The 26,377-nt window shown below is 41.6% G+C and overlaps 1 protein-coding gene and 1 long non-coding RNA gene across 13 annotated transcripts in view; one reads left to right on the top strand and one right to left on the bottom strand.

Annotated features, from left to right (window-relative positions):
• DCLK1 (doublecortin like kinase 1) overlaps positions 1–26,377 on the bottom strand; it is a 374,217-nt gene that overhangs the window by 145,036 nt on the left and 202,804 nt on the right. For 10 of the 12 annotated variants that reach the window (XM_045015788.1, XM_045015797.1, XM_045015784.1 and 7 more), the window contains one exon: positions 16,000–16,099. In XM_045015788.1, the coding sequence (XP_044871723.1) occupies positions 16,000–16,099 (100 nt within the window). Of the gene's footprint in view, positions 1–13,151; positions 13,515–15,999; positions 16,100–19,380; positions 19,509–26,377 lie in introns of those variants that run through there. The other 2 variants (XM_045015842.1, XM_045015873.1) reach the window with 2 other exon arrangements.
• LOC123369858 lies at positions 168–11,719 on the top strand. Its single transcript, XR_006579161.1, has 3 exons — positions 168–230; positions 10,944–10,977; positions 11,612–11,719. It is a non-coding gene; the product is annotated as an uncharacterized LOC123369858 (long non-coding RNA).

The raw sequence follows: 26,377 nt of genomic DNA, 5'->3' as shown, positions 1-26,377 counted from the left end.
CAAACAAAATTAAAAAGATAAAGCTCCAACTGAAGAACTGCTGAATTCAAATCACAGCTGCATGACCCACCACCTACATGTGTTCAATGCCATGGCAACAGGAAACTTTCTTAATTCTTAGTCATCCTTAGAATATTCCACAGAGAACATTAGCATACAGTCCTGCAATGAGCTACGCTATGTGAAGAGTTCCCTTGAAGGTAACTGGTTTACAGACACACTGAACTGAGGTACATCACACTGAATTTGTAAGGGGAAGGGAGGAGGAGGAAAGGAGAATCCACTGTTTCCATGGGTTTGTTTTTTGGAGACATATGCCATTGTACCAGTATTTCAGAATATGTCATAAAAAAGGGTGGTCACGGTGGATTTCGCTGGAGCCAGTATGCAGTGGTTTTGTACTAACATCTTTGCAGTAAGGTTTCAATGTATTTTTTATATTTAATATATCTGTGCCTGTAAACAAAGTATATAAATATGTATGAAGTGCACACCTACCACTGATGGACTGTGCTTCTGATTTCAGCACTTTGAAATATTTTCCAGGTTGTTTTTGACTCTCAGCTGGTGTACGGGAGTTTGTGTTTGATAAGATTAAGAAAAAGCTTTAATGAATATTAAGGATGAATATATTATCCTCATGTGCCTTTAGAAAGTTTGCTACTTTCTAAAAGCTAATGAATTATGAATTTTGAATAATTATGCTTTTTTCAAAGGATCCTGACAGTATAACAAAATCTGTGGACATTTCTGGTTAGAAAGAAAAGTGTGCTTATTCAAGACTTTTGGTAACTTTCCACCTATAGGACCTCAAAATACCCAAGTATGAGAAGTGGAGAGTCAGGGTGTTCTAACATGATATTACACTAAATACATTTGTCCCAGTGCAGGAACCTCTGAACCAACCAGCAACAACTGGTTGTTGAAGAGCCAGGTCTTTGGGGCACATTCTAATACCATTTAATAGATGGCATTGTACATTCAGGTTTTCAAACTAAATGATGAAGCAGAGAACTCTTTCACTAAGAGGGTGGTGAGGCTACCTAGGGAGGTGGTAGAATCTCCTTCCTTAGAAGTTTTTAAGGTCAAACTTGACAAAGCCCTGGCTGAGATGATTTAGTTGGTGATTGATCCTGTTTTGAGCAGGGGGTTGGACTAGATGACCTCCTGAGGTCCCTTCCAACCCTGATATTCTGTAATTCTGTGATTTATGCTGAAGGTACATCATACAAACTCATGATGACTAGAGAAAAAATTGAAGCTTCTCTGTACTACATGGTCAAAGAATTACCTGTCAAAGGATCAAAGTGTTTCTGTTTTGCAAATAGTTCAGATTCCAGTCGTCCCTAGAGTAGAAAGGATCCATGGAATATAATAAATATAAATATGAATGGACTGGGCCAAGACTACAAGTATTTTATTTTACACTACATTTCCTACAAAACTAATTAACAACAGAGAGGAAATGAATTATAACAAGATGGACAAAAAAACCCCCAAAAAACTAGACAAGGAAGGCCAATCTCAGAAGTCCTCTGAAATCAAAAGAGGAGGTTACTTACCTGTAACAGGAGCTTCTTCGAGGTTCATGGTTCCTATTTGGATTTCGAACATGTGGGTGTACGTGTGCATCATCCATGCACCAGAGCTGAAAGGTTTTTGTAGCAGTGTCTATTGTCCCACACGGGTGTCATGCATCCCCTCATGCTCTCCGCCAAGGGTATAATAGGCCATGTGGCTTGACGCCTCTCCGGTACCCTTTTTACCACTGAGTGGTCAAGTCCACAGCAGAGGAGATGGAGGGAGGATATTGGAATCTGAATAGGAACCACACATCTCAAAGAACCTCCAGTTACAGGAAAGGAACCTCTTCCTCTTCTTTTTTGAGTGATTCCCTATATGGATCCCAAACATGGATGAGTAGTGAGCAGCGTGGCCATGGGTAAAGGATGTGCTCAGGAATGTGGTCTGTTGTATAGCACAGCCCACAGCTGCATCTGTAGCTAGCATAATGAGACATGAAAGTGTGCATGGAACACTACATTGCTGCACTTCAAATGTCCTGTCAGGAGATGTTGGTGAGGTGAGCCACTGTTGCTACTTGTGCTAGTGTAGAGTGTGCCATGATGACATCGGGGGCATTACATTGAGAGTGTAGCATTCGCAAATGCACCTGGACATCCATTTGGAAATGCGCTCTGAGGAGAGGGGCTTGGTCATTAAAATGGTTGGCAATCACTACAATGAGTCTTGGTGATGGGGCGAGGGCATGGGTTTGGTGAAGTTAGAACTTCAATGCACATCAGATGTTGAGGTTGTGGAGGACCCTGTCCTAGTAGGAGGTGTGGGGTTTGGAGCGGAATCCCGGGAGGTGGATACACTGATTTAGGTAGAACTCCAACAGCACTTTAGGAAGGAATTTAGGGTGGAGAGGTAAGGAAACTTTATTTTTATGGAAGATGATGTAAGGGCAGATCAGCCATCATGGCTGTCAGTTCACTGACCCAGCTAGCCACGGTAAGGAGGTTACTTTCATGGAAAGATGGGAAAGGGAGGACATTGCCAGAGGCTTAAAGGGTGGTTTCATGAGAGTGGAGAGAATGAGATTAAAGTCCCATGAGGGTGTGTGTTTGAGTATGGGCAGGAAGGTGTTCAGCAGACCTTTTAGGAAGTGCATGGTATTAGGGTGTGAACAAGGACGCACTGTCCATCAGGGGGAGAAAGGCACTGAGGGTTGCTAGGTGGACCCATATGGAGCTGAGCGGTAGGCCCAACTGAGTTTGAGACAGTAGTCAAGGACTATAGGTATAGATATCATACGCAGTGGGCATTGGTGATGGTGAGCCCAGGAGATGAAGCGCTTCCATTTTGTCTAGTAGCAGGCCCTGGTGGATGCCCTCCTGCTCTAGGTAAGGAGATGTCACACTGTGGTGGAGCACGCTCGGTCTATTCCCGAGTTCATCCAAAAACCAAGCTGTGAGGTGAAGAGGGCCGGAATTGGGATGTCGGAGTTGGCCCTGCTCTTGTGTGAGGAGATCTGGTAGCATGCGGAGGTGCAGTAGTGTGTAGGTGGAGAGGTTTAGGAGGTCTGTGAACCAAACTGATGTGGCCAAAATGGGGCTATGAGGATCACAGTCACTTGATCCTGGCAGACCTTGTGCAAGACTTGTGGAAGGAGGGGAAGGGGGGAAAAGGCATAGTGGAGGGAGTCTGTCCAGGGAAAGAAAAGGGTGTCACCCTGTGAGTACTCCCCCACAGTTTGCGGTTCTCTCAGGTGGCAAAGAGGTCCCAGTGCAGCGTGCCTCACTGGCAGAAGAGGCACTGGAGTATTGCATCCTTCAGCTCCCACTCATGGTTCAAACAGAGCAGGGCTCCCCAATGCGGTGCCCGCAGGGGCGTCTAAGTGCGCCTACGTACTGGCTGGTGGATGAGCATCCGCCGAAATGCCACAGACAAGCTGCGTCATCCAGAGGCGTCACCGCCAAAATGCCGCCAATTTTCAGTGGTATTTCGGCGGCGACACCTCTGGATGACGCTGCTTGTCGGCGGCATTTTGGCAGCGACGCTTATTGATGTTGCCGCTTGTCGGTGGAATTTCGGCGGATGCTCGTCCGCTGCCACGGTCCTCCGTGGCTCGAAGGTTGGGGACCACTGAAATAGAGAGTGTCCGGCTAAGTACATCTGCCAGGGTGCTTTGGGTGCCTGGGAGGTATGTGGCCTGGAGTGAGACTTGATGCTTCAGTCCAAAGGTGGATGGATTCTGAAGAGGTAGGGAGACTTGGCACCACGCTGTTTGCTGATGTAAACTACTGCTGCAATGTTGTAGGAGAGTAATTGGATGTGCTTGGCATGTATGAGGGGAAGAAATGCTTGGTAGCGGCAGGCGAGATGGACTGCCCACAGCTCCAGGACATTTATATGCATCTTGGCTTCCCGAGACATCCAGACCCACTGTGCAGTACGGCGGTCAAGGTCAGCTCCTCAAACCACAAGGAAGGTGTCTGTTGTGAGCGTGGCTTGTGGTATAGGAGTTTGAAAGGAGTAACGACTTGCCAGGGGATCAGGACTTTGCTGTCCAGGCAGTCGTGATGTGGAAGTAAGTATCTTTCATGTCGAGAGCCACAAATCAGGCTCCTGAGGAGAGGGAAGGGATACAGTAGAACCTCAGAGTTACGAACACCAGAGTTACGAACTGACCAGTCAACCACACACCTCATTTGGAACCAGAAGTATGCTATCAGGCAGTAGCAGAGTGTGGGGGGTAGAAAATACAGTACAGTACACAAATGTAAACTACTAAAAAAATAAAGGGAAAGTTTAAAAAAAAACATTTAATAAGGTAAGGAAACTATTTCTGTGCCTGTTTCATTTAAATTAAGATGGTTAAAAATTTTCTTTTAAAAGTGATTTTCTTCTGCATAGTAAAGTTTCAAAGCTGTATTAAGTCAATCTTCAGTAATAAACTTTTAAAAGAACCATCATCATCATATGGAATTTGAATTTCTGGATAAAGATGTTGAGCACTCAAAGGCCCTCCACCCTTCTTGGGATAAGGAAGTACAGGAAATAGAACCCCTTCCCCTGTAGTGAGTGGGACCAGCTCTATGGTGCCTTTGAGGAGAATAGTGTCGGCTTCTTGTTGGAGGACTTGATGGGAAGAGTCCCCCCAGAGGGCATCTAGGGGCTGATGATGTGGAAGTGACAGGAATTCTATATAGTATCCATGGTGGATGATCTCTAGTACCCAACTGTCCATGGGGATCTTGCTCCAGTTGCAGGCGAATAGGGCAAGACAGCCCTCAAAGATTATATGGGGTGCCAGAGGAAGGGATGGTAGTTGGGTTGTGGTTCTTGACAAGTATATCAAAAGTGTTGTTTGGATTGTTGGTGGGAGAGTGTCAAGGGGGTGGTTGTGGAGGTGGGGCAGTGTAGTCTCTAGGAGGTGCCATGAACATGGCACCTCCTGCTGACTTTTGTAGTATGCCAGATAGGGGGCCTGTGGTCAGGGATGGTATAGTTGCTTTTACTACCTGCATCTTGGCACTGAGAGATGTCAGGAGATCTGAGTCTGGCGCGAGAGTCCTTAAAAGAATGAAGGGATGCATCAGTCTTGACACTGAAAATTTTTGAAAAGGAGGTCCTCTATGGTGGTTTGAACTTCCATGGGGAATCTGGAGGACTGCAGCTACGAGTCTCTACAGAGCACTACTCTGGTTGCGAACAAGCAGGAAGCAGCATTGACCGCATCAATGGCAACTTGGAGGCCTACCTTCCCCACCAACCAACCCTCATCCAAAGTGCCGGGAACTGCTGCTAGTGCTCTGGCAGTTCCTATCCTTGAACTCTGCTAGGTTCGAGTAATTTTTAAAGTCATATTTAGCTAACAGGACTCAATAGCTGGCAATCCTGACCTGGAGCCCAACAGAGGAATAGGCTTTCCAGCCTAGCAGGTCCATCTTTTTAGCTGCTCTGTCCAAGAAGGTAGATTTTTGAGGGTGCTGGTGGGCTCGCTCCACCACTGTGTGGCTCATCGGGAAGTTGGGGGGAGGATGGGTAAAAAGAAACTCCTTTCCATTGGCCGAGACAAAGTATCTCCTCTCTGCCCTCTTAGAAGAGGGGAAACAAGAGGCAGGGGTGTATCACATGTTTATGACAATTCTAGGATGGTCTTGTTGAAGGGGAGAGCTGCTCGAGAAGGCCCCTGGGGCTGGAGGATATCCAGGAGCTGATGCAGTTCCTGGACCTCCTAAAATGGGAATCCCAAACTGCCGGAGCAGTTCTTGATATTGACGGTGGTTATCCAGTAGGGACAGGAAGGCAAGAAGAAGTGCCTTGTCTGGGATGAAGAGGCCACCATGGGAACCAGCGGCATCAGTTCCACCTCTCCCTCCTCTTTCTCATAAGCAGGTGGTGCTGGAGGGTGCAAAGGGGACAGTTGGTATGAGGCTACTGATGGTGCTTGAATCCCCAGTAGGAATCCCAGGGTGGCTAGTAGGGCCAATAGAATCATAGGACTGAAGGGGACCCTGAGAGGTAATCTAGTCCAGTCCCCTGCACTCATGGCAGGACTAAGTATTATATAGACCATCCCTGACAGGTGTTTGTCTAACCTGCTCTTAAATATCTCCAATAACGGAGATTCCACAACATCCTTAGGCAATTTATTCCAGTGCTTAATTACCCTGACAGGTAGGAAGTTTGTCCTACTCTCTAACCTAAACTGCCCTTGCTATAATTTAAGGCCATTGCTTCTTGTCCTGTCCTCAGAGATTAAGGAGAATATTTTTTTCCCTCCCCCTTGAAACAACCTTTTATGTACTTCAAAACGGTTATGCCCCCTCTCAGTTTTCTCTTCTCCAGACTAAACAAACCCAATTTTTCAATCTTCCCTCTGTTTTCTAGACTTAATATTTTTTGTGGCTCTTCTCTGGAATTTCTCTAATTTTTCCATATCTTTCCTGAAATGTGCTGCCCAGAAGTGAACACAATACTTTGGCTGAGGCCTAACGAGCATGCAATAGAGCAGAAGAATTACTTTTTGTGTCTTGCTAACAACACTCCTGCTAATACAGCTCAGAAGTATGTTTGTTTTTTGCATCAGTGCTACACTGTTGACGCTCATTTAGCTTGTGATCCACTATGACCCCCCCCCGATCCCTTTCTGCAGTACTCCTTCCTAGGCAGTCATTTCCCATTTTGTATGTATGTAACTGATTGTTCCTTCGTAAGTGGAGTACTTTGTAAGGGTCTCTTGGCATAGGTGGTCCTCGCAGGTAGTGGTCCCATGGTTCCGCAGCAGGATCGTAAACTGGGGACTGACGTGACCAGCGTTGAGAGTCTGGACTCAGGTGTGAAGTGGGAGAGAATGAGGATTCTGGCTCTGAGAATCCCTTGGACTCAGAGAACGGGTTCCAGTAATGGGAGTGCCATCAGTACTGGAGGGCTGCAGTGCGGCAGAGGGACATGCCACTCGTCAGCAGCAGTAGGCGTTAATCCCTTGGAAAAAGCAGGACAGAGGTAGGCAGTGGTCCAGAGAATAAAGGGGAGTGAAGGCATGGAAGGAGCAATTTCTCCGTTCACAGCAGCAGTTCTAGGCGACTGAGAGTACGAGGCGTCAAATGGGACAATCCCGAAGGTCCAGGTGGTGTTGGTGGTATGGGCAAGAGACAAGCCTGCATCAGCGGATCCTGTCTGCACTTCTACTTATCCTCTGTCCGGGGGAGTTTGGGAGCTGGTCCAGCAGGACTGACACATGACTTCTCACCTGACTTGGCACGGCTCAGAGAGGAAATGCTGCATTTCTGAGCAGTCCTGGAAGGGGATCTGCTCTTATGCCCATGGCCATGTTTCTTGGTCTCATGGTGGGTCTTGTCCAACTTCCTTGGTACCGCCAGATCCAGTGCTGCAGAGGTAGTCGGAGGGGCTCTCGCCGCTGGTGACGGACACTGCACTCCCAGTTCCACCAGTCCCAGTTCCCAATGCACCATTAAGAACTTCCAAAGGCAAAGTTCTCTAGCTTCCCGCATACGGGGCAGGAATGACGTCCAGACAGTACAATGGGCCACAATGTGGGCCTTGCTGAGGCATTACAGACAATGCTGGTGCTTGTTGCTCATAGAAAATGAATGCAGGCAAGAGGCACAGTTTTTACAGACTGGAAGCCAGGGCATAGTCCCCAGGAGTGGGGAGGGAGGAGGACTTCCCCAAATGGGGGGAAGATCTATGCTAACTATCTAACTATAATAATAAACACGTACCAGACACAGTAAAACAGCTATCTACAACTACGTACAAGAAAAAAAACTGACAGAAGGTCACTCTCTTAGTTAAGCTGAGCGCGCGAAGGAACAGGGGTTCCGACTCGAGCCATATGGCCTAAGAGGGAACTGGACAGGTGTCGACCTGCACAGCCTATTATACCCTCAGCTGAGAGCATGAGGGGATGCACAATGCACATGTGGGTCAGTGGACACTGCTACTAAAACCTTCCAGCTCTAGAGCCTGGCGCACATGCACATCCACATTTGGAATCCATTTTGGGGCCATCACTTGAAGAAGTTTGTTCTATTTCCTCATACTAAAATTATAGCATCTAGCCACTGAACAGCTTAAGGGGCCTCAGAGGAGACTGAGTCAGAGCTAATTCACAGGACACAACTAGTTGGTGGGGTTTTTTTTTCCTTTTGTTTTGCAACTTTATCAATCTGAAATGAAAGGATGGATGAAAGTCCCTCCAAGCCCACTCAAAGCAGCTTAACATAGTCAGGAGTCATTGCCTTGAGAAAGCAAAAAGTTCTATGCACATGAATGGGGCACTACATAAGCCACAGATGATTCTCCTAGGCTGCAAAACAAGAAATCATATGTGCAAAAGCAGTAATCACATGAGCAAATTAGGGGTTCAAGTGCGCACACAAAACACTTATGAAGATCTGCATACCAATTTTACTTGCTTTATCCATAGTCATATTCATCAATTTGTGCATGGAACTGGCAGTTAAAAGCAGGACCATAATCTTTTTGCATTTGAAAATATAACAGATACTTAATGTTGGGGAAAAGAGCTACTCATTCACAGTGACAACACTTTCCCTGCGATGATTAAAAGGATAAATGGACACAAATCAGATATTAGGAATGGTAATATACAAAAACCTGTAGGAGAACATTTCAACCTCCCTGGCCACACAATAGCAGATCTTAAGGTGGCCATCCTGCAGCAAAAAAACTTCAGGACCAGACTTCAAAGAGAAACTGCTGAGCTTCAGTTCATCTGCAAATTTGACACCATTAGCTCAGGATTAAACAAAGACTGTGAATGGCTTGCCAACTACAGAACCAGTTTCTCCTCCCTTGGTTTTCACACCTCTACTGCTAGAACAGGGCCTCATCCTCCCTGATTGAACTAACCTCGTTATCTCTAGCTTGCTTCTTGCTTGCATATATATACCTGCCCCTGGAAATTTCCACTACTTGCATCTGACGAAGTGGGTATTCACCCACGAAAGCTCATGCTGCAAAACGTCTGTTAGTCTATAAGGTGCCACAGGATTCTTTGCTGCTTTTACAGATCCAGACTAACACGGCTACCCCTCTGATAATTTAGACACTGGGATATTGAAGTAAGTCCAAGAGGTTATGATACAAAAAAAAGAATAAAATACTGTTAGTTAAAAAATTCTGCTACAATGAAAAAAATAATAGCAAATACATTCTGCCCGCATTTTGGCATTAACTGATCACTGTTGCAATATCTGTAGGGTCTTCACTATAGTGGCTGATCTCATGCTAAGGACACCTTCACATTTGTTTCCTTTTATTTAGGGCTGGTTGAAATTTTTGTACTAATTTTTTTGCAGTTGAAAAAATGCAGTTTCATCAAAATTGAAAGGTTTTGTGAAAATAGTTTGATTTCAATGAAGTTTTTGATCTTTTGACCAAAAGAATTGACAAAATTTTCATTAAAAGAATCAAAATTATCTGTGAAAAATTTCCCAAAATAATTTCATTCAAGTTTATTTCCATGAAATATTTTGATTTTTTGACCAGATCTAATTTATTGATTAATGTTTTAGATTCTTTTTTAAAAAGTAAGAGCAGGCGAATACTGCAAAACAATTAAAAAAATTTTGCTTCAAACCTCCAAAGTGAATTAGTTTCAACTTAACAATCCTGTTTTATTGGCTTTGACGACAGGCTACAGTAATATAAATGCTAAGTAATCATTTTCTGTGACTAGACAGAGGTAACCTTTTGTTCACAGAAACATTCATAGGAAGTGTCAGCTATGTAAATATGCATGCAAATAGTGTGAGCGAAGGTGTAGGCTGTTCAGTGTCCACGTGGCTCTCTTGACTCTCTGGTGTCCTTCCTCCTGTTTATAAATGTTTAATCATCAACTCAGGGAGCAGAACCAGTGCCTTATAACTTATTGACCATACCTACACTGCACAGATAGCTAGGGAGGTTGTGGAATCCCCATCATTGGAGGTGATTCATTACGGGTAAAACAAACACCTGTCAGGGATGGTCTAGGTATACTTTGTCCTGCCTCAGCACAGAGAGGTGGATTATATGATCTCTTGAGGTCCCCTCTAACCCCATATTTCTATGAAAGTGTGTTAGATAAAAAGGTGAAGTGCATTACAGAAATAATTATGACAAATACAATAAAGAGAGATAGAATACTGAATAGTCAAAGGCACAGTCAAAGCAAATAGCTTGCAAATATATAATGTAGGATTATGAAATATATGATTGCATAAAGCAAACATTCAAATAATGAACATATTTATAAAATAATCAAAATGCTAGTGAATAATTCCTGAAGAGGAAAAAAGGCTTTATTTAGTAGAATACTATATCAACAGTGATTTTTATATAGCTTAGGTTGTGTTTCTTTTGAGCTCATTCTCTTTTAAACAATTAACTGCAATCCAAGATATTTTTCAATACCACAAGGACCAGAGCAAGTCAATAATGAGCTGTAGTATTCATCATATACTGCCACAAAACTCTTGGAGTGGGACAGTCTCGCATCATGTAGAAAAGTGTACTGAGGAGAGCTAACATTTTCTTAAAATAAAAGTTCCCTTTATACAGTAAAAGTCTAGCTCATGATGCCCTAGTTTGTTTCTGCCTCAAATACAGAATCTGTCTCTCTCTCAAGCCTGGCAGTTGACAACATATTAAAACATCACACGGCACTGGAAAACTTTATATGTATGCCTCTGTTGAAAGTACAGTTAAATCTCTGGGTCTCGAGAACCCCTGGTAATTTTCCCATTGCCGAAGTGTCAGTTTCTGATGGGGACAGAGTTAGTCAGCCAGCAAGCTCCCTGCTCCTGCATCCAGCCAAAAAGCTGCTCAACACATCAGCCTGTGTTCTATAAATCAGAGCAGATGGGGATTATCATTGATTTTTCCCTTTCTCCTTTTCGCAGGCAGGACATAATCAAGGTTACAGGAATTTACCAGGTATAAACATGATGCTGCTGACCTTAATTTTTTTCTTTGTGAAATAGTAATCAGATTTTCCTGGCATAATGTTTCCTCCTGGCAAGAGGATGTAATAAAGCTGCTGGCACAAAGACTTTAGGCTAAAGACTAACATTGGCCAGCAAGTCAAGGTGAAATAGGTTTCAAAGAGCCCAGTCTTATTTCTTCCCTAGAAGAGTGTCATTTTCATCACTGTTTCCATTAACATTAATATCTGTTCTTGTCAAGTGATCTCAACTTATTTTTGCATCCAGCCATTCTATATTTGTTGGCAGCAATTAATTTGGCCTGTTTTGCAGTAGCCTCTTTAAAGGAGGTGTCTCAATAGGAGATGACCAAGACTTTCACACTTGTACTGTGTGATGCTTATAGCTTTGAAGCACTGAACCAATGTTAGCAACAGATGAAAATTAAACATATTATTACATCACCAACCACACAGCTTTTTACGGATGTTTTACATTACTAAGAAAGAAGACCTGGCATTAGGAGTTTGTACAAACTCAGGTAGACTCTAGATCTGGCACCATAGGCTCTGTCAACATGAAGTGGTATTATAACAAGCTGTCCTCTTGCTAATACTCTATTCTTTTTATTTATATTATTGTTTAAGAACCCCATGTTCATCAGGCAATTTTCGGCTCGAAAGAAGAATTGCTAAAACAGTGAACTATTCATGCTCCAACCACAAAGATGACTATGCCTATATTCTAAGGTATCAGACACCCTTGAAATTGGAAAGGCTAATGAAGGTTGGAGAACTGAGGAAGTTTCTTACTTGCTTGATAATCTGACTGAAATTGAGTGCACTTCATTGATAATCCCTTTTTAATTTGTTTGATCAGTTGCCACACAAAAAGAGTCCTGAACTAGGAGATGTTAGTGCATATGTTCTGTGTTAATGTTTTGCAGTCACAAGATGACATCCTGTGTGTACAGGTCCTTGGGAAAGCCAAGAGAAGGCACAAAAGTTATTTGAGCTTTTTGTCAGTTGTTATATAATCCTATTGCCAGCAAACAATCAATTTCAGAAATAAAGTCAATACAGCTCCTTGACTGAAGTACCTGGGTCTCCCACATAGTAGCTGCTACAGCTGCATATGTGGCTATATATCACAGAGGTAATATAGCACAAATCAGTATTTACAAAGTGCCAGTTTTCTTTAAATATAGAAAGTAGGTAGATATCAGAATGTTCTCCTAATTTTTTTTAATAAAATCAAATAAAGAACAGAAATACTCAATTTTAAGATGAGCCCACCCATAGTCTTTGGCTCAGCTATATTCTTATTCATGGAAGGGTAAGATACCAATTCGATCAAATATTGACATGGTTGCCAGGAAGTCTGGTGGTGGGGTCTTTATTTACTGTGTATTTCAACGGGATGAAATCTGAGTACTGCACCTAGAAGTTAATGTCAAGGGATAGAGAATCAAAGCACTTAACACACAGTACAGACTGTATATTTCCCTCTAAGAGGAATGAATAACTAAAGGAGCTCCCTCAGTTGATCACTGGTGGGTATGCATTGCCTTTTCATATGAGATTAAAACAAGTAAGGGAAACATTGAGCTAAGGATGGGCATTTTTTCCTGATAAAATAGGAATAAAAGTAAGTAGAATATTAACGTTCAAAAAAGCTTTGCCTATTAATTTCCCACCCTCCACCTTCAGTTTCTGCACATCACGTTCCTCTTCACTTCCTTTTTTCAGGACAAACTAACACAAGTGTAGTTCTTATGATCTGGCTGTAATCAGGAAGTACCAGAAATGTAGTGAAAAAACCTGTTGAAGTGGTATTTCCAGCAGCATTCCAGGGAAGCAGAGGCAGACCTGCCAATGCTCACCCATTTGGAGTGAAACTCAATCATTGCTAATAATCTTAATGCAACTCAGACTTTTGATAAATAATTTTGCACTGTTTCAAAACAAACCTTTTGGAAAGCTCATTTATTTAATTTGTAACAGTTTTAGAGCCCTAGGGAGATGAATCTCTGGAAAGTGTGGGTGGGTGTGTCAGCCATCAACTGTAGGCTACTTGGGCAAATTCAGCATTGTAAAAACCTAAGGAAAAATGCTTAACTAATTAAGTGGCTGCAAGACTTCACACCCTGCGATGAAACAGAAATGTACTTTGGGGTCAGATTTTATGATGTTTACTAATTCCTAACATAAAAACTGTGACTGTTCATTGAAGCTCTCTATATTGGAGAATCAAACAGTGCTCCACTCTGGTAAACTCTCACAAGCAGGTGACGATTTACAGCTCATTTTTATTTTAGCCCTAGACAATAAAGGTTTAAGTGTAAATATTCCAAAAACACACACTACATCCTTGCAGACAGGATGCTATGTCAGGCAAATTGAACTAGAGAGAGTCAGGCCAAGGTGACACTTTGATAGGAGACTTCCAGAAAACATCTACATGAATGAGTTTGGGCATGTAGCTGCCACTTTTCCCTCCAAGTCAGATCTGTACAAAGGCCACAGGGTGATGCTAAGAGACACTGTGCAGCTGCAGATAAGACAAAATGGAAGTCCTGGTCATTAAAGATCACTTGGATCTTTTCACATGAGTAAGTAGTGCTAACATTGCCCATCCTGGCTACATTCCAGCTTGGGCAACTGTATTGCTGCCTATTAAATTTCCCTTGTCCTAAATTTGTCTGTTGTTGTTCAGCAGTTACCATACTGCACCTCAGAGGAGGGTACAGTACATGTCAATGTGGGACAGACCCAGAGGTGAAAGTAAGCCGGTACGGCCCGGTATGGAGTACCAGTAAAAAAAGGTGCAGGAGTGTACCGGCAAATAAGTGGAGCATTCAGTACTGGCTTACTTTCACCTCTTTTTTGGCTGCATAACAAAAAGTTCAAACTCAAAGCTAATAAAAGCTTGGAAAGGGAAAACTCACTGTCACATTTGTTTGTTGTTTCTCTCCCTCTCCTCCTCCAGCCGTGTCAGGCAGCCTGGCTAGGCTCCGCGTTCCCCCGACCCTCCCACTCAGCAGAGACTCCAGATTGCCTCATCCAGGGGGGCAGAAAAGAATTGCCCCGGCTTTGCCCCCCGCAACAACTGAGTGAAATTAACAAGGATGCTAGAAATAGCCCCGAATCCTGCAGTTCAGACCTCAGGGTGAACAGCTAAGTTTAAACTGTTCCTATGCAGGCAGCAGGCTACCTGGGGAGACTTCTCCCTCAGCCTGTCCCCCCTGCTCCCTGCTACAAGCTAGAGGGGAGACCCTGCAGCCCCTGCTGAGTGCGGGGGGCAGGGGAACAGGGAGCCTAGCCATGTCAGGCAGCCTGGCTGGAGGAGAAGGGAGGACAAGGAGAAAAATGTGACAGTGAGTTTTCAGTTTTTCAGTTTTATTCCAATAGTAAAGTTTTATTACAGACCGTACTGGTAGTAGTAATAGTAGCTTTATTTTCTATATCTAAGTCATGCAATGGAAAGGATCCATGAAGTATGTAGGAGAGGTGGGTTGCTTGTGTTTGGACTGTACAGGTAAGAAATGTAATTTACTTTCATGCCTGACCCCACCCCTTCTGTCTGAGGCCCTGCCCCTTCCGGAGGAGGGGGCGAGGAGTGGGACCCATACCAGTAAGAGCTGTATTTTACTTTCATCCCTGGACAGACCAATCCATGTGTAAAATGTTCACATTAACTCTATAATGAAAGGTTCTAAACAGATGTAAGGCATCTGCATGCGAGTGCATGCATGCAGTTCAGAATGTTACTTTCCTTGCTTACCAGTATGTAGTAACTATTTTTTCCATACACATCTCCCAGCTTAAAATATAGATACTGATAAAGGACTTTCCCCACCTTCCAAAAGCTCAAATCTGGATCCAGATAAGCCCAACAAAAAACAAAACCCCTCCAAACCTTCCAATTCAATAGGTCAGACAAATACAATTGTATTTTCTATCATATGTTGAATATAAAAATCAGAAAGTAGTGATCTTTAAACATATCTACAATGAATATGTGTATTTCTCCTTATTCTAAGCAAAGGACTGTCCTGTAAGACTGAGACATTATGTTATAAATTATTTAAAGGGGGAAAAAAGGTGCTGAAGATACATTTATCCAGCTGCAGAGGAAAAAATCTGGACAAGCAGAGGGAAAAACAAGCCCTTTAGTCGGTTCCTGATCTACATCACAAATGAAAGAGATAATTTACAGCCTCCCCCCCACCCTTTTTTTTTTTTTATTTGTATTCCTTATGCACAAGACAACTTGCAGTTTCTTGGCTACTACTCATGGTCCAGCACTTAGAAATATCCTTTAATAAAGGGTAGGCAAGTTCAGACCAGAAACATATTTTCCTCTAAGGGTTTATTTGCTCTAGTGAAGTTACGCAATCAGACTCCGAGAGACTTTACATAGAACACAGATTTCATTTAGTTTTCTATGAGGAGTTTGTCTTAATTTATCATTATTAACTGGCTTCCATATACAACATAGCTTCCTTTTTCATGCTACTCCTGGGGTGTTACCAAAATCCACATTCCAAAGATTTAGATGGGAAGGGTTGGGAGGAAAGCACTTACTGGGATTGGGAGCAAGAGAGACAATTTTAAGCAATTGTGTGATGTCAAACTAGAATAAATGTACATGGGAGATAAGCCAAAAAGGACCGGTAGAAGATCTATGACCATTCAAATTTGATTTAAAATAAAGACCATATAAAATGGGAATTTAGCCATTCACACCACCCCTGCTTCCTATAAAAATTACTATGAACTTGGTTTTAAATAGGGATTTGTTGCGAGTTAGCTGATAATAGGCCCTTATTAACCTCATCGTAAGCTTTCAGTTATTTTTGTTTTCCGTATTAGAAATCAAAATTAAAGAACAGACATTCTGATATTGTATCTAAAACTAGTATTATACTCTGAGCTGACACCATTTTGGCCTTATTTTACAGCCTAAATCAGATCTGGAAAGCTGCCCCACACTTTAATATTGTGTCTTTTTTTAAAATGTGCTATTTTCTTACCACTTTCATCTAGCAAGAAATCATCCTGGTAACGGAACTTTTCTGGTCCACATGCAATAAAAATGTCATCATCACCAAAGAAATCCTGAAGGCACATCACCTGCAAAGGAAAAGGAAAGGAATACATTCAACATGTGATTTTTCATAATAATTATAACAATAAATTCCTCCAAGTCTATAGCTGCACGAACACTCTTCAAGTCTAATTATATCAACAGAGATTCTTCTCCAGAGAAATTTCAAAGCCGTGCTTTGACCATCTGTTATGAGTAAGAAACATTTTTATGGACACTTCTGGAAGAGAGATCTAAAGAAGATAGAATCATGTAAATGTCACATTTACTACAAGATGTATCACTATGGTATGAGGCTAAAGCCTTTTGTTTACATATGAGGTTGCATTCAGTAGCTACCGGATAATTAATTTGCTTTTACAGTTCACATTTATATTCTTTGACAGCAGGTATATCAGCTAACAGTTTTGCAGGCAAAATTTACTGTGGCTATTTCAGCAAAAGCTGTGTGACAATGAAGATATGCCTTGTCAGTTTCTCTAGGCTAAATGAAAAGGGGGAAAACCCCATTTTAAGCAGTTACATATTCTCTGCCACTATCCCCTTCACCTCCTCCAAACAGCAACCCATAGAAATGTGAACCACCTTCTAGCAGACATACCTCTGAGCAATCAAGTCAGTACCAGCCAGGAATCTGACTTCATGTTGAGCAAAAGATTAAAAAAGCAAGCTGATATAGAAAGTCAGAATTGGGGTAGGGTAGATTAGTGTTCATAGCTGAGATCTCCTAACACAAGCCATATTTCATTATATTCACTCTTAACTTTGTTTTAAATAAAAGGTTTAATTTTTCCATTCTCTACAATTAGTTCACTAGCCATCCAGCAAAAGATTGGCAATGTTCCCAAATTCTATCTTTTGGCTTTTTTGATCCTGTTTTGACAACTTCTAAAAACAAATTAGAAATCTAACTACCTTTTAAAATACAAGGGGCACAGTATGAATTATATAGATTAGATTAGAGAAGAGCTTTTAAAGTTATTACTTGTAATATCCTTTTAGGAACTTCAGCATCATTACCCCCTGGTGATTTTATTCTTTTTGATGTGGTAAACAATGATATTCTTTCTGGCTGCCCCACATCTGGCAAAGAACATGGGACCACATTTTTTTAATTTTTTTTCTTTATATAATACCTTACAACTAAATATTTTTGTACCAACATCTGGACAGAAGAGTTCTATGAAAAGTGTTCATTTATCCAGTCATGCTGCACCACCAGCAGAGGGAGCAGACTCACTTTTTAGGAGTTCCACAATAATATGGGAGAGCAGGTGAATTCAGAATGACAAGATTGGAAGAGGACCGATGGTGGAAACAGAAGCTGTAACGGTTATCAAGAGGAGAAGAGAGCTGCCCCACTGAACCACATCCTTCTGCCATGCAAAGCAGGAAACCCCTGTCTTCAGTGTCTACTGCATTAAAAGATCCCTACATGACCAAATTAACCGCTGAGGGTGGGAAGGTTTCTGAAGGGATTGTTGTTCTTGTTTTTAGCAGATTGCAAAAGAATATTAATGACTGGAAAGCCAATAGTTATACATCTCTCATGCGGTACCATACCTCATGGGGAAAGTTCAAAAGACTTGAGGATTTTGGAAAGGTAACAGTCTATAGACATGGAGAATCTTAAAAACAGATGGATAGCTATACACCTTTTGACCATGCTTGCAAAGCCAGATTTGTGACATAGAATGCTTCAGGCTAGATCAGAAGCAGACAAAAAAAGGGGTGATTGAGATACCGTAGTTTGCATCTCTCCACTGACTTGCCACTTAAGCAGCTTAGAGAGTTCACATTTTTCATCCTTATCTTCAAGTCCTTACAACTGCATTTCTAAGTTTTCATACCACACCCATCATCTTGGCATTGGAGCACTAGCCTACATGTACAACCTACCCTCTTATTGTGTTCCCTTCTCAACATATACTCCACCAATGATGCAAGACTCAAATATCCCCTTTGTCATTTCTTCCTACTTCCTAAGTCTATGCTTTTTCTTCACAATGCCCCCATTCATGGCACACCCTTCCTTAAAAAAAAAAATAAAAAAATCTGTACAACCTCAACCCTCTCTTCAGTCTAGTTCCTTTTAAAGCACCCATCCTTGCCGCAATATTCACAAACGTACTGAGTTTTAGAAGTGTTCTTCATTTAAAGAAGTGTCAGTAGCCTATTCCCACTTTGTTTCCTGAGTGTGTATCTTCTCGGTTTTAAGTTTTTTTGGCAGACTTTACTTGTGTGTTTTGTACAGCCGTAAGCACAGTTGCAGACTTTAGCAAATAAGTAATAGTAATCAGAAAGCTGTTCGCTTGGAGTTTGTCTACACACAAAGTTGAACTGCTTTTACTACAGGTATGATTTAAAATCACATTTAGTTAATGCATAAAGCTAAATGGAAATTCTAAAAAACAATTTAAACATGGTTTAAAAATCGATTTAACTGATGTCTATTAGGAGCCAAATTAAGCTAAAAACAAAATAAACCACTCAGTTTAAGTAATGCCTTGGCTAGGCTGCATAGCCCAAGATCCAGCCCAAGCTACAGCTTTAAAGTGCTGTCTATACAGTTGTTTTTAGAGCACTAGCGTGAGCTTCCCTAGCCCAAAACCAGCCACCTGAAATGAAAGGCTTGCTCCAAAATTCTGTAGACGAACCCTAAGAAATCTGGTGATATTCACTTTGCTGAATGATTGCCAGTGTCATGTAATGTATTAGGATGGTAAAATTGTAACTGATATCCATTGTCTGCTCTTGAATAATCATAACACATTCAGAGATAGAAGAGACCTCTTATGTCGTCTTGTTCATCCCCTCAGTCAGTGCAAGATTGCTCCCTAAAGTATATTTTTCAGTAGTTTAGTTATAAATGAGTCAACAGATAGGACTTCCCTTGAGATACTATGCCAGAGAAAGATAAACAAAGTGATCAGCTGTTACACATCCAGAGTGGTTTCTTGGCTTTGTTTGAATCAGAGTATAATCAGCCTGCACCTGGCTCCTTTTACAGGTCATTACTGTGAAAGGAGATGCTCAGCCATACTGGCAATGCTTCCAGAAAGTGTTACGTCAAACACTAAAATGCAAATTTTAAAGCAGTCTCTGCCTGCTGCCTTCAAAGTGGACCACAGGAGAATACAGAAAGGCAGCTCCTCTTTAAAGAAAGAGAATCAGACTTCAACTGAAATTCACAGAGCAGTGTGTTTGAATAATTCTCTCAAATCTGAAGAAAGTATACTTCCCTCCCTATTGTCTTTGGCTCAAAGTCTGTTATTCATGCCCACTTCATTAATCTGCCATTACGCACATCTCATCCCTGGAGATCAGGCTGTTTATGAAAAATAAAATTTGCCATTAACATATATAGACTTCCTTTCCTATGTTCTGGTCCAAGTTATCTTACAAGGCGAAGATTTAGACAAAAGGCATTAGAAGGTATCTGCTGTTTACAAATTTCAAAAGCAGGACCGCATAGAATTCATTCTTTTCTGTTGGAATGAAATCTCCATGGTGACAATTGCATCATCAAGCTGTGAAAGCTTTTCAGCAAAGCAGTTTTTTTTATAATGAGATTCTCTTTACAAGAGTGCCCTCTGTAAATGAACAGAAGATGTTACTATAGGCACCGTTTGGTTCAAAACAGCCAAAGCTACATAGAAATTGTGTCTTTACCAGATGCTTGTGGTGTCACATATTAGCCTAATGCCTCAGAAACAAGTAAGCAATCTCGCATCTCACATTATTATATCAGCACAAGTCACCATCATTATAATCAAGAGTCACAGACCTGTGAATTTTCCTATTGAAAAGCCAAAATGGCCTGGAATCCTGCTGCCAATAAGATGTAATCAAGCCTCGACCCCCTCAATCGTGCATTTAATTGGGCACTGCTGTACCAAAGGAGTAAAATTCTTCCTAATCCCACCATTGAACTGTTTGTGCCCTGAAGCAGGAGGACTGAAAGCTCATTCATGCAATTATTAATTTTAATAGCTGTTCACTTCAATAACTGACATGTTCCTCATCCTCCATTTTGTGCTGCTGATAACTCACGTTACTTTGTTTTGTTCAGTGAGGAGTCGTCTTTCCTGAGGAGAGGAATGCTTCTCCAGATTCTCTCTCATGCCAGGCTATAATCCCCTACTTGGTCTTTCTGTTGAATGGGCGCCATAGCGGCGCCACTCCAGGGGGCGCCAGCCGGCCCGCCGGAGTTGCTAGGGTAAAAATGTTCCGGAGAGCCGTGCACGCACGGCGCGCACACCTACAATGGAATGCATAGGAGCAATCACTCGAAGAAGAAGTTTGATTTATGATGAATCATGTTTTAAAACTTTCACATCAGCCATCTAAAGTTTACATCTTTTAAATCCAAGGTAGGGGAGAAGCTGTCAGAAATGTGGGCACAACAAGATACTGTAGGTACCATCCACTGAGCCTGCTACATGAAGCAGGACCTGGATAAAAAGAGTTTTTTGGGGGGGAAGGAAAGGAAAGAAGGGTTTCTTGCCAAGTATAGTACTCCTCCTCCCAACCCCCGCAAGTTGTCATCATCATATGGCGTTATCTGTGAACACTGGAGTTTTAAAACTGCTATTAGGGCTGTCTTGTGAAAGGCCTCTCTCATTAACTGCCAGTTCAAGCTTTTTTCTTTTTCTTTTTTAAAATCAGACATCACTACTGAGTCGTGGTAAGCAGCAAGGAACAAATGGCACCTATCCACACCCAAACGTTCTCCCAAAGAGAGGTTAGCTTACTTCAATAGCTGCACTGTCTGCAGCTACACCAATGCACTACTGCATTGACCGTCTACATGGCTCAAGATGGCATAAGCTAGCACAGGAAAAATGAGCTGTGCAGGGACTGTGAAACCTTGGGGCCTGGTCTGGAACAGACCTCTGATTTCTTTCGCTGGATGTGTTTCTCCTTCTGCATCAAATTAACTTTTGTCCTCTCTCATAGTCTTGACATCATACTGTCCCTCCCCACCCTATTTCATATCCTATAACTCTGATGTTCAAGCCCTGCACACCCTTTGCATTGTTCATTTAATAAAGTCTGGTACTGACTCCTATGCCTGGAATGTTCTCTCTGACCCTGTACACCATGCTACCTTCCTTTTCTTCCTTCAGTTCCCAACTCAAAACTCACCTCTTCCCATCTTTGTTTTGTCTTCAAGACACCATGATCTTCCCTATCCTAAGAGAATCTCAACCCCACATTCTAGCATCCCCTCTCTCTCCATACATCCAAGCTCCTTCAGAATACTGTCCCCTCATAGACTCATCATCTAGTCTGACCTCTTGCACATTGCAGGATGTCTCTACATCCTCACCACAACTATCTACTCTTATAACTTTTTATCCCCATAGTATCAGAGAGTCTACTAGACATCACCAAATACAAGAACTCTTTTTGGATCTCTGGAGTCTATCTTCATTCACTCCACTCACAGAACTCACAAAAGGCAATAGCAATCTCTTCCTGACACTCTTCTTCTCCATCCTCAAATAGTGTATCCCAATTTGACACAGTTGATCATAGCTCCTCTTTGAAATTCTCTTCTCTCTACTAGCTCACACTGCTCCTTCCTTCAGTGCACCCTTTGGCATTTCCAGTTTCACCTACCCTATTCTGTCAGTTTCACGGGGTTTTGTCTTTGGCCCCTTCATCTCCTTCCATGGTGAGCTCATTCATTTTAATGGCTTCAACTACCATCCCTATATCAAATATAGGCTGCTTCATTCATACTCACATCTGCAACAGTCCCTCTTCTTTCGTGTACTATTGCCAGTGAAAAATTTCACAGTGGCAAAACCAGAACTCTTAGTCTTCCCTCCTTCCACTAAATTATACCTTTTCCATTAAGGTTGAAACTCCACCAGCCTCACTGTTTCCAAAGCCCATAATATCAGCGCTTTCCTCTTCCTTTCAGTCCTCATTTAGGTTGTTGCTATGTCTTGTCACTTCTTCCTCTTGAGAGGGCCTCAGGCAACCGTATTTTCCTTTCAACTTCCTGCCATTGAAACATTTCAGTTTCGCTGGAAATTTTTATTTTCGGTCAGAAAATCATTTCCAGCTTAATGGGTCCCCGACTCCTCACCAGCCCAGGTTTCCAGGCTTCACAGCTCCAGGGCAGCGCGTGGCAAATGGACTACTGCAGCGCTAGGGCTCCCAGGCTGGCCAGAAGCCCTCGAGCCCAAGCTTCTAGGCTCCTCAAGCTGACCAGTTTCCCACCTCATGTGCTGCTGGGACTCTTGGCAGTGTACAACATTTTGTACAAAATGTTTCTTCATCCTTTTTCAAACAATTTTAGAATTCCCATTCAATGGGAAATTTTAGTTTTTCATTCAGTTTCAGAACATTAGCTTTGAAGTTTTAGAAATCCACTTTTCAGCCAACTCTAGCTTCTCTGTCTGTCTATCCTTTGATTTTGAACGTCTCATGACTTGGACTATCCATTATTGAACAGCTGGAAAGCATCATGTGGAACAAACTGACAGTAACAAATAATAAATAATAAACCCTGTGCAAAGAGCCCCACATACCTGTAGCTCTCTTCACAAATAGGGCCAGATACAAAACCTACTGAAGTCAGCAGAAAAATTATTTACTTTAATAGATTTTGTATCAGACCTACAATAGTAACTCCACTGCAAGTTGGTATCTCAGATCCGTTTTGTTAACCAGGTTTATAAAACTGAGCAACCAATACAACTTCCTCATGAACACAGGCTTATGGACCAAGTTTAGGACTGCCACAATTTCTAAAAACTGTTTTGTTCTAGGAATAAGAAGATAGAATCTTCAGTGTCTAGGAATCTAGCCTGATAGAAATGCAGGATTCTCTCTAGTCACTAATCTATTACCAGGAATTCTCTTTTTACATCAAATATGCAGTGCACGCTTTTACACTGCCATTAAAGGAAAAGCAAATTCACAGTAAAGAAAACCACAGACAATCCTGTTCATAAAAGTCTTACAAACGGACCACTGAACATTTCCCCTTGATAATGAACCATTTGGCCATGTCAGTCATAGGTTTCCTCTACACTGGAGGAAACTAAACCCAGGCTAAATGCCATAAAGTATAATCATTTTAATCCCACGACACAATTAATCAGCATGTGGTTGTGAATGAAATTTCACATACAAGAACAAAGGTTGCAATGGGATGAAGAGGTAGGAGAAAATACCACTTGGACTTGACATAAGTTATTGCAGTTATGAGGATGGTATTTCAGTACAATCAGGTTTTAAGGTATAGCAATTCTAACAACAAAAGGGATTATAAATAGACCCAAATAAATGCATCTGAGTGTCTGGTATTCAACTACATGCAGATTAATTTTCCTTTGCCAGATTCACACATTTCTTCTGGTGCAAGTGCAGCGCAGTACTGCCATTTGGTGGCCAGACACACACACTGCTGAAAAACAATGCCTATGGGACCTAGTGGTTCTCTTATAGCTTTTCCAATCAAGAGAATTTTAACAATGATCAACAGGACACACTTACTCTAATTACAAGGAAGTTTAATTATACTCATATGTGGTTGTTTTAAAAAGGAGGTTTCTTATTACTTTGGGGTAAAGCTCACAGATGGCACTTAAATAATTTAAAAGATTAAGACAGGGATAGTTTTCAAACCAGTTCCAGCAGCACTATTTTCCAATTGCACAGCTCCATGGATTTTTGTTGTTTTATTTTACTAGAAGATTAAAGAAAAGTTGTAAAGATATATGGGTTTCAGGATATGGTAGCTTGAAATATATGTACCCCTTTACAAAAGGCTATTTTTTCCTACTAGAAATAAGTGCTGTAATACCCTTTCACAGGGTGAGGGGGAAGAGGAGAGGTTGGGGTTTTTCGTTTTGTTCTGGAATTCTAGAACTTGAGACAAAGGAAAAGAAGTTCAAGCATAGCAAAGTACTCTAAACTTAATATAGGTTCTTCATGACAAACAACAACAGAACCCCAAACATCTGTTTCAGCCAATCATACCAGTGCTCTCTAGGCCAGTGTAATGTTTATTTTTATGTATTTATGAACTTGAGCCATCCTTCCCTTGCTGCAGGGCTTGAGTACACAGGTACCTGCCTCAGAGCAATCTGATTAACTATCCTTGCAGCTGTCAATATATCTTTTAAAAGTAAACACTGGTAGCAGCAAAAGTGGGTCAAGAGTGCCTGTGTGTGTGTAAAAAAAAAAAATCTGTCTTGAATGAAAAGGAGGGGGAAAAAGCCAAGGCAATATTTTAGACTCATTCGTTGAACAGCAGAGTGATATTTAGTTTGTAATTTAAGTGGGTTTACAAATGAAACCGCTATTTTTCAGCATTTTGGGTCTAATATTCCTCATACTAACATGCCAGGTGTATCTAGACATGAAAACCAATAGTTTAGTTTAGTTTGCACATCACACAGCTGAACATGTATTGAATTTTATTAAAGCAAGTAAGAAGGAACAATCCAGGATTATCATTGTTCATTTTCCATGGGAAACTTCAGCAGATCTAATCTGAAACTTCTTCAGTGCACTAAGAGGAGGGGTGGAGAACAATTAGAGAACTGAGCTAGTTTAAAAGAAAAATGGAGTCAAGTGCCAAATTTCTGGGAATTTATAATAAAAGTTTTTACCAAGAGAATGGAATGCCTTTTTTAAATTCAAGTCTAAGTACTACTTTAGAAAACATTTTGTAGTCATATTAGAAGAACCTAGGTATTGTAGCCTGTCATACTTAAATGTATTAAATGAACACATAAAATTGGCTTGTTTTATAGCAGTATAAACTGTGCTATCTCATGCATCACTAAGCTTTTCTGTTACTTCTGAAGTAGTTTTAATATATTTTTTCCAAAAATGTGTAGGGTTGGGTTTTGTTTATAAAACTTAGAAGTAAGGTGCATGTAAGAGATACCGGCCTCTCAGGCCAGAGGATGTAGTTTGGGAAGCCAGTTACCTCATTCCATGTGTTCAGGGAAAGCGGACGAAGGTCAGAAAAATAACTGACGCTATCACTGGGAGAAAGGAAGATGGTCTTGAGGAAGACTGTGTGTCTGGGAGAGAGAAGGTAGAAGCCCCTCCCAAACCATTTCTCCTTTTAAGAGCCCTGAGCCAGAAGCTTTGTAGAGAGTGGGTGAGTTATTAGACCCAAATGGGGAGACTCAAGAGAGTGATTATTTGACTGGGCAGGTGACTCAAAAGGAATCTCCAAGCTCAGTCAAAAAAGAAGCTGCTGAGACTGAGATGAAAAAAAAAATCAGGACACAGCCACAGGAGAGCTGTGAAAACCCTGAACCTGAGACGAGAGTCTACAGCCCAGAGATACAGGACTGGAGAAACACAAGCCCCAAGGAGGAGAGCTGTGAAGACTCTGAACTTGAGGGAGAGAGTTTACAGATTGGGGAGGCCGGGTCAAGAAACACATAGGTCCAAGAAGGAGGGCTTTGAAACTCAATCTAAAAATGGAAGCTTTTTGGTGGGAAACTGGTTAATCTGAAGAAATTAGCCTCAGAAGTAAGAGAATATTGTTCTTGAAAACTCTGTGTGTAAATAGATTATTCTTGGAACTCTGAGGGAAACTGAGGCCAGATGCCTGCTGGGCCATCCCAGATCAGGATGAGGGGTATTCTTGGACAGCACCCGTCTACAGTGCATACAACCAAATCTTTACCAAAATCTATTTCTTCAATGACCTATAAGGCAGTGAACCTCCCACATCAGTAAGTTTGCTTTATGTTGTTAGAACAGCTTTTAAATCAGAAAATCTTAAATTTTATGTAAAGTATATATTATTATTCCCATTTTGCATGGGAAAAGAGAGATTAAAATAAATATACCGGTACACGGCAGATGATGAGTCAGTGTAGTCTGGAATAGAATGTAGGCCTCCTGATTTAGGTTCTAACCTCCAGATGTTACCAAATCCTTCTAAAATCAGAATGCAGCTGTATGTGCTATTCACCAAGGTATGATAGGTCAAAATTATAATTTATGCAGTGTGTTAGGAGCATAAAAATTAGAGATGAAGAACCACCATGTCACCAAGTCCATCTCCTGCAAATGGAGCAGGCAGTCCCCCGAAAGCCATTTTAAAAAAATTCTTACACCATGCTTAGTGCTCTCTTGATTCAGGGACAATGTGATGTGATGCAATGCCTCTGTGGAGACAGTGAGCTAGAATAAGATGTCAGGCAGTATAGGTTTTGTGAAGGCTTAAAGTTGAATCTACCACTCCTTTTACTTATGGTGCAAGAATATTTCAACATGGTTTCAAGAGGCACAAGGATTTTGTAACGACCAAT

Source organism: Mauremys mutica, chromosome 1, assembly GCF_020497125.1.
Source record: "Mauremys mutica isolate MM-2020 ecotype Southern chromosome 1, ASM2049712v1, whole genome shotgun sequence".
In the NCBI taxonomy this organism is placed as follows: Eukaryota; Metazoa; Chordata; order Testudines; family Geoemydidae; genus Mauremys; species Mauremys mutica.
This window is presented reverse-complemented; position numbering and strand designations above follow the sequence as displayed.